At 28.7% G+C, this 11,656-nt stretch overlaps 3 protein-coding genes across 3 annotated transcripts in view; 1 reads left to right on the top strand and 2 right to left on the bottom strand.

The window, feature by feature from the left end:
- The window catches only part of LOC108690892 (solute carrier organic anion transporter family member 4A1), a 19,670-nt gene extending 17,119 nt beyond the window's left edge, over positions 1-2,551 (bottom strand). The window contains exons 1-2 of the mRNA XM_018198421.1: positions 2,447-2,551; positions 146-201 (exon numbers count right to left, since the gene is read on the bottom strand). Of these exons, the coding sequence (XP_018053910.1) occupies positions 146-193 (48 nt within the window). The 5' untranslated portion in view covers positions 194-201; positions 2,447-2,551. The remainder of the gene's footprint in view (positions 1-145; positions 202-2,446) is intronic.
- Positions 2,552-4,325: 1,774 nt separating this feature from the next.
- On the bottom strand, positions 4,326-7,575 carry LOC108690926 (dynein assembly factor with WDR repeat domains 1-like). Its single transcript, XM_018198478.1, has 8 exons — positions 7,536-7,575; positions 7,333-7,405; positions 6,990-7,193; positions 6,636-6,758; positions 5,857-6,041; positions 5,167-5,296; positions 4,636-4,934; positions 4,326-4,522 (listed from the first exon to the last, which is right to left on the bottom strand). Exons 1-8 carry the CDS (start codon positions 7,573-7,575, stop codon positions 4,326-4,328), a joined length of 1,251 nt encoding a protein of 416 aa, XP_018053967.1.
- Positions 7,576-8,859: 1,284 nt separating this feature from the next.
- Positions 8,860-11,263, top strand: LOC108690927 (nucleoside diphosphate kinase 7). The gene is made up of 9 exons (XM_018198479.1): positions 8,860-9,019; positions 9,523-9,689; positions 9,777-9,938; positions 10,036-10,243; positions 10,317-10,437; positions 10,626-10,750; positions 10,828-10,941; positions 10,999-11,106; positions 11,199-11,263. Exons 1-9 carry the CDS (start codon positions 8,906-8,908, stop codon positions 11,232-11,234), a joined length of 1,155 nt encoding a protein of 384 aa, XP_018053968.1. The 5' UTR covers positions 8,860-8,905; the 3' UTR covers positions 11,235-11,263.
- The last annotated feature ends 393 nt before the right edge of the window (positions 11,264-11,656 follow it).

Raw genomic sequence — 11,656 nt, 5'->3', positions numbered from 1 at the left:
TATAGCAGCACACTCAAAACAGACAAAAACAATCAATTTTTATGAACCACTACTATGCTCATTATTTAGTTTATACTATTAAATTTATGATACTGCATATATATTCATCTTTTAATGAAATTATTATTTAGTATTATTAACTTACCGTTGGTGCGATGCCATCGTTATAACCTAAATTATCTATTCCTGTCATGTCGCAATCTGTAAAACAATTATAAAAGTTATTAATATATAAAATGATGTAAATTGATATAAATTATTGTATCCTTTATTATATGATTTATTATAGTTATTTATGTGATATTATATTATTTATTCGTTGTATTATTAATAAAACAGTTATATATTAAATAATAACAATTTATTAAATGGTACATATTATACCATTTATTTCTGAAAATACTCGTAGTTGACACAGCGAAATAGTGCTCTGCAAAATATTTTTTTTTATTAAAATAATATTATATTATTAACAAGAAAAATTTATTTAAAAAATGATTAAAAATTTATCACTAATGTACAAAAAATCAAACATCTCTGTACCTTATTTAAATATTAAAAGAGTAGATATTTTTGAATGTTCCTGTAGTATCTTAGTAAAACGATCGTGATGATAGATGCATATAATGCGTGATAATGTTCACAACAATCGAAGTAACAGGATAATGGACATCATATTAAATTATTATGCACCCTGCGCGGAATGTGTCCAGACTTAATCTTTTTATATGAATCGAATTTAAGGTTCCTTTGTAGTAGGTCATCTTGTGGGAAAACTTTCAATTCTGTTCAAGTATGTTTTCTCAAAAGTTTCACAGTACGATGATTGCACTCGCAAATGAACCAGTCTCATGTCCACAAGCAACAACTTATGACTATATGACCGATATTCGTAGAGTTGATTTTATTTTTCAGACCGTTTTAAATACAGTCTTAAGATGTAAAACAATCACATTAGCATCTTAAGATGATTACTTAAGATAATAAACATCACTTAAAATAATTTCTTAAAATAAGAACCGCTATTATATTAGCTGTTTCCTTGTATTCGAAGTAATAAAATAGATAAAAAAAGTCTTTTTTTTAGTTTTGAATAATTATTACTTTTTGATGATCGTACTGATTATTTAAAATGTAAAGAAACGGGCGAAAGTTCAAAGATACACCAAGTATTATATAGCATAAATACCACCATCAAGTATTATATAGCATAAATACAAACAATCGAAATTATCTTTAAGATTTTATCTTTCTATCATATTGATTCTTCTATAATTTTTCCATTTTTTTTATACGATTTATCGTATTGTGTTACAATGATTGTGTTACAATCTTTGCAATCAATTTATTTGTTTCAACCATTTTTTTTCTTTTAAATATATATTTCTTTTTCATAAAGAACTTTTAAGTTTTATAGACAAAACATTTTTACTGAATTATTTAAATGTAATGCCTTTCATTCTCTAATCTCCATTCAACGTTCTGACAAAATCCATGCATTTCTTTCGTAACAAAGGAATACAGTTTAGTTTGCAAAATGAAAACATTTTTCCACGTCCTCGAAAGATACAAAAATATTCTATATTTATACTGTTTCGCAATAAATTATGGATTATTCGTAAACGTCAGACTTAATAAATCGCAATCGATTCAATAAAGCAGTATGCATCGTTATATTTTTCTCAAATTGAAAAGACTGGCAAAAAGATGCTATAACATATTTCTTCCAAATTTATTTGATCGAAACTCACGTAGGAGTCGTGCTTTATCGTGAATATGTAATAACATTTGTTTCTACCGTAATGGACGTACCGATAATATAAAAATTTTATCGTTATGGATTGTTCAATCGAACATTCCTTCTGTTCCTTTCTTCTTTTTAATTCTTCTAAAATAATACATACATGAGACAAAAAAAAATGGAAAAATAACGCAAGAAAGAAGAAACGTCAGAATTGCTATAAATCGCCGTACCGATGATTTCTCGACTCTAGCTAATTATGAGTCTCGATGGATACTATAATGGTGTGCTTCCGTTAATTAATTTGCGTCTGCTGTACATCTCTTTCGCATCGCTATATTATTAATTAACGTAATGTTCATAGACTTATGAAAACGAAGAAGTGATTATATAGCTACATTCTATAACTAAACGGTAAATGCGATTGTTTCCTTCTCTTTTTCTGACATTTGATGTGGCGTACTTAAAAATTATATACGTGTAAAAATTTACATAAAACCCGAAACAAATCTGTTTTATTGTGTAATCACACAATACTGTTGTATATTAATTTTAATAATTTTTTTTACATGATACATTAACAATTAACGATTTATTTACAATACCGTAATTTTATGCATTTACATTTTATGTATTTACAATTACTTATTAATTAACATTTACAGTTACAATATGTTTGCTGTTATGTAATCTTGTGCTACTTACCGTATTAAAAAATATCTAGACGCGGATTTTGAGTCCGATACACCGAAGGTGAAGTTTTGTAATACATATCGATACGATACAACACATGATTATATAATTCCGTTATGACAAAATTAACATTTATTACAGTATGTTTCTGTCTTTAAAAAGCAAAAAACTTGCGATAACGCATTGCGTTTTACTTCGCGTATACTGATGCAAACGAGTCCACGAGTTCAAAACGACTACTTTGGACGCTTACTACTAACTGAACTTGATGTAGCCTCAGTCAGTGACTAGTCTCGAAGAGTGGGGCTTATGTCGTACACATAGTTACAGGCTGGAGTATAACATCAGGCTCAACATTATATGTATCTTTCATAATACATGGATATATTTAGATTTATATTTATAAGTTATGTTACATAATTCTTTATAAATTCTGTATAAAGTAACTCTTGTGTGTGTGTGTGTGTGTGTGTGTGTGTAAAGTTAACTCTTTATATCAGTTATAACATATTTTTATTTGAACAATTTTTACACATATTTAAATTTTATACATAAGCGTAAACAACTATTATTTTGTTGCCTAATAAATTTTTAAATTTCTATTTCAATGAATTATATGTGACATCAATGAATTATTATTTTTTTACTTTATCTATATGTCATTGTCGTCATTGATAGTTATCCCAAATAAGACATCGTTTATCATTTTTTTTCATTTTTTGTTAAAATGATGTTTAATATCATCAAAACAACATTAACGTGCTATCTGGGAATATTATCTATCTAGACTATATACATTTAGAGGAGAGATTAATATTTTGTCTCTTCATTAACATTGACATACAATTGTGTGTATGAAGTTACTTGCAATTTTATATATCTTGAAATATCTGCATATATATGTAATACTTATAATTTGCAAATAATTATTAAATAAGTATTTAGAATAATTATTAGTAATTTTTTAAAATGTTCTTAATTTAAAGTTTAATTAAATGATTTCAATTGCCTCGTAAATAGTCATCGTAATAGTCATATCGCTATTATTTAATAAATGAACATTAGAATATTTCAAGAAATGTATTTAATTTAATACAAATGTGTTTTTGTAATAATTATAAAGTAAGTCTTTTTAATAAGAAAATATTTATTTTAAACACAGAAAAAAATATGAATAATTAATAATGAATTATTTTATATTAAAAGCAAATTGAGATTATTATGTAATAAATATTTATTAAGTAATAAAATTTATTAAGTAAATGACATAATAACATTTTTGCCAAAAACAATTTTCATTCTCTGTATCTATAAATTATATATTTTACTATAGTCATAAATTTATTCTTACTCTGCCATCAAAGTAATAATTGTTTTACAACAAAATTTATTTTGTTAAGAATAAATTGTTTTAATTTATATTTCTACGAATTCACTCTCAGATAGATTTTTCTCTTTTACTAAAAGTTTTACTTATTTCTGTATCAATAATTAATTAGCGAAATTTACTTTCACATAAATATTCTATAACAGCAACAGTTTTGCTGTAAAACTTTTTTTTTATTATGGGAGCTTTCAAACAAGAGATGCACAATATAACAGTAAATCATTACATCCTTGTTATTTGCCAATATTAAACAAACATTAAATGATCACCGTGTTACACAATATCGCTTGTTGAAAAATTCCCAATAATCACTCTTCCTATGTCATTGTCAAAATGTCAACGTCGCTGTCTGGTAGAACGCGGAAGCACTTGATATCATCGCTCTGTTTATCGAAAAACGATAGACTATGCACACACTGTTATTTAGATAACATAAAAATATATAACATAAACGATAAACAGAACGATGAGTAAAAGCTAGGCGAACACCTGGAACCAGTCGAGTCATCTCCAAATCGTGCAAGTATTATCCTTGCTGGCGGTAATTATGGTATCTCCCGTATACGAAAATGCGCAAGCAAAAATGTCATCGGTGTGCCCTTTCAATTGTTGAAAACAGGAACCATCATCCGCTGACCATAGCCTCGTCGTTCTGTCCAAGGAAGCAGTTAGTAGTTGACGACCATTCGGACTAAAGCAAACTGAAAATACATTTAGGATTTTAATATAGATAATTATATATTAGGATTTTAATATATTTAATATAGATAGAAAAAATTGAAAGCAAAGCATCCATTTGCGATAAGAAATTTGCCTTTTGACACTTCTTCTCGATGACCTTTCATGAGAGCCAATTGTTGGAAATTGCTGCTTATATCCCAAACTTGTGCGGTAGTATCGCTACTGGCTGTTGCCAATCTTTTGCCATTGTTGTCGAAAGCGAGATCCAGAACTTCGTCGTCATGTCCCAACAAAGTAGCCAAGCAAGAATTCATTCTTGCGTCCCACAATTTCGCGGTTTTATCCATCGAGGACGACGCAATCAACGAACAATCGAAATTATAGAGGCAGTTGGACAATTCCTCGCGATGGCCGATTAACACACTTGTTCGTCTGAGATTTTCAGTTAAAAATATATTTATTAAAATTCCATTTTAAATTATTTCGAAAAAATTGAATCTTATGTATAAAACTTATATTACGACGCTAAGAGAAAAAAAGTGAGAAATTAAACAAAAGTATCAAGCAATTATTCGAGTTATTTAATATAATGAGTTTGTTGTCATAAGTCGCGTATACTTAAGAGATAAAAATATTAAAACAAGATAAGAAAACAGAAACCCACGTAAATGTTCTTGTATCCCAGATGTTCACGGTACCGTCGAAGGAACCCGATATGATCTGATTTCCATCGTTGTTGTAATGCAGCGCAATAACTTCTGCCGTGTGTCCCCGTAACGTACCCAATTCCTGACCTGCCGAATCCAAATGTCTCTCACATAAAAAAAGATTACGACGTATGGACGCTTTATTCGGAGAAATCTCGAGATGATATTTCCTAATATATTTTCGAATTTAAAAATTAATCATGAGTAAAAAATCAGGAATTTGCCTGCTTAAAAATGATTAAAAATGTGTTTAGAAAGTATTTAGCCATTGCATTTAACTATTATAAAATTATTTCCAGTATTAATTGCGAGTATTATTCCGTTAATATTTTAAGTTGTCTAAATTGCTATTTTGAGAGATAACTTATTGTGACAGTTTGATACAACTTAGTGACTTTATTTAAGCTCATTTAATTAGAACATCGAGCAGATACTACGATAAAACGTAAAGCCGACAATAATTGGAACAATGATAAGAATACTGTGCAAGAATACGTTGATTATTTTCGCATATTGTTTGCACGCTGTGTTCAAGCATCGTAAAGTGGATTCGACAATAGTAGATATGTTGCGTCCGATCGATCGCGAGCTGGCCGAATCGAAGCGCGCGTTTATTATGTGAGATAACATTGCAATATTTTCAATACCGGTTTCTATATGGAATATTTTTGACGTCGCGTCGATGGAACCGGTCGCGAGCTTGCATTGCGTTGGTGAGAATTTAGCCACCACCACTTCTGCATCGTGACCCCACATGGTTGTGAGGCAGTGACCTGTCCGCGAGCACCAGACTTTCGCCGTTTTGTCGAAGGACCCGGTCACAATTTTGTCTCTGAAACGGTAAAAATACGTAGATCTAGAAATCTCTAACAGAGTTTAGCTACGAAACTTTTGATTAGCCCATCGTTTTCGTCAATAAGTTAAAATGAGTAAGATAGTAAGTTATAAGACAGCTTATATAAAAAGAGACAGTATATATATATATATATATATATACTCTCTAAAATTTTTGACGTGGAACATTTATTTATTATTCTAAAGAGTGAAATCACTCACACTTCTACAAATTGACTATTGAGCCATTTTTTATCAATAATAATACTCAATAATAATTATCACTCTTTGTGACTCTTCAGAATTATTAGATTCGATTCCAAAGATTTTAGAAAGTATTCTTCTTGTTCACTCTTATTTTGACAAAATTGCAAAATTTGATACTGTGATCAGAATCTAAAACAAAATAGTTTCTAAGTAGGTCTAACTCTACCGCTATTGCGTTGTACATAGGTATGTAAAGAATAACACGCGTTATACATTATAGAGGAGATCTCGACCACTATAAGTCGTACAAGTTCTCGCCGTGTCTTACTTTCAATTCCGAGTCGATACAATCGCGATTATACTTTAAGTATTGTGATAAACTCACGAAGTTGGATTGTTGAACGAGACGGCGTAGACCACGTTCTTATGGCCTTCGAGAGTAAAAAGCTCCGCTCCACTGTCAATGTCCCAAACTTTACAAGTTCGGTCATAGCTGCCCGTCAAGCATCTGTCGAACGAATAACGTGTCGTTTATATGCTACGATTCGATGAATTATTCACTGCGATTAATTTTTTCTTCGATATTCTTACTATAGTATTTCAGTTATAGTTTTCCTTTAAGTTTTTTTTTTAATATGCTATATTATTATGAGATTTAATAACATAAAACACTACTTCGAAATTTTGTAAATTTTACAAGTCTTAATAATAATTAAGTGACAATTTTAATGTAGAGTACCTTTTACCTAATTTATCGAGAGCTATATTAGTGACTGGCAAAAGATGCGTCTGTAAGGTTTTGTATTTGTAATAGCGCTTGGTATTTGTATCGCAAACTTTAGCCTGTAGCTTCTGCAAAGTTTCGACTAACTGGTCCATTACACTTTCGGTTATTATGGGTTCAGCCGCTTTTATGTTTTCCGCTAATGCTCTTACGTCCGTTCTGTAAATTATTCAATTATTACTAGCTTTATTTTCGCACGACTTTACATATAGCTTCAAAGTAAGTAAAATAAAAGCAAATGTAAAATTAAGCAGCTACATTACTATGGTCAAATAAAAAAGCTGATCTAATTAATTACTCGGCTGACAAATCCAATAAATCGATCATTTTTGTCTTGATATCACCGCCCTGCGTATACTCCAGAGCGAGACCTGTTTGGGTTTTAAAATTCAAATATATTATATAAATACTTTTCTCAAGTATATTAAACATTAATTTAAGAGAACAAGAGCGTGTTAGACAGCATCATTAATGTACGTTGGCTGTACGTTGTCTATTTACCTGGTGGGAAATAACGAAGCAAGAATTTCAGCAGCCTCATGTGGACATTCCAATTAGGATGCGTCCAGTGTTCCAGACAGGGTTGCGATTCAGTAGTATTTGACACGAGGGAGGCACGGATTTAATTATAAAATGTGGATCACGCGTCAGGAATTACGTATCACGTAGGTGTGTTTTCTCCGCGCTGGCCAGACCAGCAGCCGGAGCTGTCAAAACCGCGTTTTGTTCGTTTGTCGGTCGTTTGTTCATGCGTGCGTGCGTGCGTGCGTGCGTGCGTGCGTGCGTGCGTACACGTCAGTCAGACGCGTCTTGTGCAAACGATTAACGCGTTGCCTAAAACTATGGCCTAGAGCTGAAGATTTGGTTGCTAGGGTTCGTTTGATCAATTTCAAGTACTAAATTGATATAGTAAAATTCAAATTGTATTTATATGTGACAAGTACAAATATCAAATGCATTCACATATATTTATTATAATATTTATTGTTTTACAAAAGGAGAAAATAATAAAAATATAATTCAATCCTTTATATTGTTTCACATAATTGCATTGTATATAGAAATACGTTAATATTTTTTATTAAACGTTGTCTTAATCTTTTTATTTTATTTATTTATATAGTAGAAAAGAGTGTCTGAAAATAATATTACATAATCAGGGGATTCTAATTAATTCTGTATTTTAATAAGAAAAGTATTAGGTATTGGAAAAAGTTCGTGGCGTTTTTCCCGTTAGATGTAACGGGAAAAACGCCACGAACTTTTTCCCATACCTAATATTTTATTAACAAAAGTATTAAATTTTTTCTCTTTATTGTTTAGCACATAAAAAAAGTATTGTTTGTGAATCTAAATTGTAACTATTATATAGTTTTGCGCAAATTAAAATAATTTATAATTTAATCTTTTAACGTTACTGATAAGTTGCTTGAAATTCTGCATTATCAACATTTTATCGACATAGCACGGATCCAAGAATATGTTACCCATTGGAAAATTCATGGACGTGGTTACGTAGTTCAATGTCTACATTTTATGAACATAGAGGCGTGTTGCCCAGCAACGTCACTTATGTCATAAAAAAACAGCTATCATCAAGGTTATTTCTCTGTGACTGTTTTTCACTATTTTCAGAACATTTTTTGTCAGAATAATTGTTTTTTGTTGTTCCGTTGTAAACCTTTTATCAATGATATTGTTGAAATATTGAGATATGATCTAATTATTTATGCAAAACAAATTGTATTTCCAATTAGCTTGATATTTTTCTGAATCTAATGCTGAATTTATAACTCGTTTAATTTCCATGATTTGAAGTTTTTCACATATTATTGATAATTAACATTACGTGAAGATATGTAATTTTCAAGATGTCAGATCACAATGACAGATATGTATTTGAAGCTGAGTGGTATGATAAAATCGCTTGTATGCTGAAGAAATTTTATCTGTATTATTATTCATCTGATAATACTGTTGAATTGGTACGTGCAAGTTAGTGCAAATTAATATTACATACAAGATGTTTCACCTAACTTAAGCACATTAAATATTTTTGCTAAACAACAGAAAAAAAGATATAAAAACGTATCTTTTATTACAGATATATCAAATTATGTAAAGTATATAATTTTTTGTATTCTACAAATTACATAATTTTTATTAAAATAATTATATTTTTTTATAACAATTGAATCATTTTATTATTCAAAAACTATTAAGGTAATATAGAAATAAAGATAATTTAGAAATTAATATTTTCCAAAATATATATTTTATGTCAAGATATACCAGAATACAATATAAATATTTCAATAAAATATTGATTTTTTAAAATAATCTTACTCTCTACATTTTGATATGCAGAATGACTTGAATTGTATTACGTAAGAAAAATCATATGATTTTATTTTAAAGAATTGAGTTACTTTTAAAGTATCCTCATAAAGTTGTTATATTATATATTATATATTAGTATATATTTTAGTTTGATTTAAAAACAAGGAAGACATTCTTAAGAAGGACAACATGTGATGGCATTAAGGCTAAAGATTTTTATGTGGGTTCTGTAATAACAATATTTTCAAGATGCATCAAAATTACGGGTTATGCAGATACCTGTACCAAAACCAAATTAGAAACGCAATTGCAAAAGTAATAAAACAAATGATTTCTATTTTATATATGATTTTTCTGATACTAAAATATTTTTACTCAATTCATGTAATTTTATTTTTTTAGAGTTTTTGTACTTTTGAAACCAGATGTTATTGACAAAATGGGTGAAATATTAAAAATGATTATAAATTATGATTTTCATATTATGAATCTAAAAATGATAAAATTAACTGTGGATGATATTGCAGAAAATTGTTTTATAAAAAAAGATATAGTCGATAAGACGTAAGTCAAATTTTGAATTAACAGTATTCCAAAAATAAACTATTTATAATTTCTTTAATAAATTTTGAATACTGTAGCTGTGAAAGTTTATTTTTAGGTCTGTTATAAATTATCTTATTTCTGGCCCTGTCGTTGCTTTAGAATTATTAGGAGGAAATGGTATAACAAGATGGCAAGAATTAGCTGGCCCAGAAGATAGTAATCATGCTCGTTTAACGGCAGCATCTTCATTAAGAGCTTGTTATGGAAAAGACGAGATATGTAATGCTGTATATGGATCCAAAGATACTGAAACAGTAATACAGGTACAAAGTTTTAGATGCAATAATTAAATTTATAATAAGAACATATTTTAATGTAACATCTGATTATTTTTAGGAATTGCAATATTTCTTCCCTAACTCAAAAAGTAAAAATAAAGGCCCTAAAAACACTGCAACTCTACAAAACTGCACTTGTTGTATTATCAAGCCACATGCTATACAGGAAAAACTTGTTGGTAAATTGAATACTTTATTAATATATCATGTAATATTAATATATAATATATTGTAATGTATTAATGTTTATATATTTCTGTAAAATAGCAACTAATGGAATTTGTCATATAACTGACTTTGAAACTTTTATCTATCTATGTGATATGATATATTTTTAATCTTATATTTATATTTATAATATTTATAGGAGCAATTATCGATGATATTCAAAAAGCAGGCTATATGATCATCGCTGCACAACAATTTTATGTCAATCCAATTAATTCTGAAGAGTTTTTAGAAATATATAAAGGTGTTCTTCCTGAGTATACTGTATGTTTTCATCTATTTTATATATTCTTTTAATAAATAATTATTTCTGAAGATGGATATATTTTTATGAACTATAGGCAATGGTAGCAGAATTACAATCTGGTCCATGCATTGTTCTGGAAGTGAGCTGTAAAGACGAAAATCCTAACATAGTTGCTGATTTCAGGAATTTATGCGGTCCAATGGATCCGGTAAGTATAAACTTTAATTGCTTTATCCCACGTTATTGACATACTTATTTCATACAGAACATTGCGCGACAAATCAGACCGAATACGCTTAGAGCTAAGTATGGGAAAACGAAAATACAAAACGCTATACATTGTTCCGACTTGCCAGAAGATGGAATATTAGAAGTAAAAACAATTTTAATTTATATTTACTTAAAACTTTAGTCACATTTGTCATTTGTTTTTTTTTGTAATTTACGTACGTTGAATCTTTCCAGGTGGAATATTTCTTCAAGATACTCAACGGAATCTGAATGTTCAAATATATCTTACATAATACAAAAATTTAAATTGGACAATTATTAAATTTAAGTGATTTGAAGAACTTAAAATATTTGTATATATTGATTTTAAATAAAAATTATATTTATATTGATTAAAATAAATTGATTTTTTAATGAAAATCGACTAAAATATATATTTTCATGTTTACATGGAAATTCTACAATTGCTTAAGGCTATGTAATAACTTTACGTAAAATTATTGTTTATGTAAATTATGTTTTTAGTTATTAAAATAAATGAAGGGCGTTGTTTTAAATCGGAAAGTTTGTTTAAGTCATTAATCATTAAACATGTTAAATTTAAGTAATGACTGTTTCAGTAGCTTTATATTTATCCGAGAATTTTTTATTTCTTAATATATTAATATATTTATTTCTTAATATATTAAATA

Source organism: Atta colombica, unplaced genomic scaffold (assembly GCF_001594045.1).
Source record: "Atta colombica isolate Treedump-2 unplaced genomic scaffold, Acol1.0 scaffold38, whole genome shotgun sequence".
NCBI lineage: Eukaryota > Metazoa > Arthropoda > Insecta > Hymenoptera > Formicidae > Atta > Atta colombica.
Note: the sequence above shows the minus strand (reverse complement) of the source record. Positions and strands in the feature narration are given on the sequence as shown.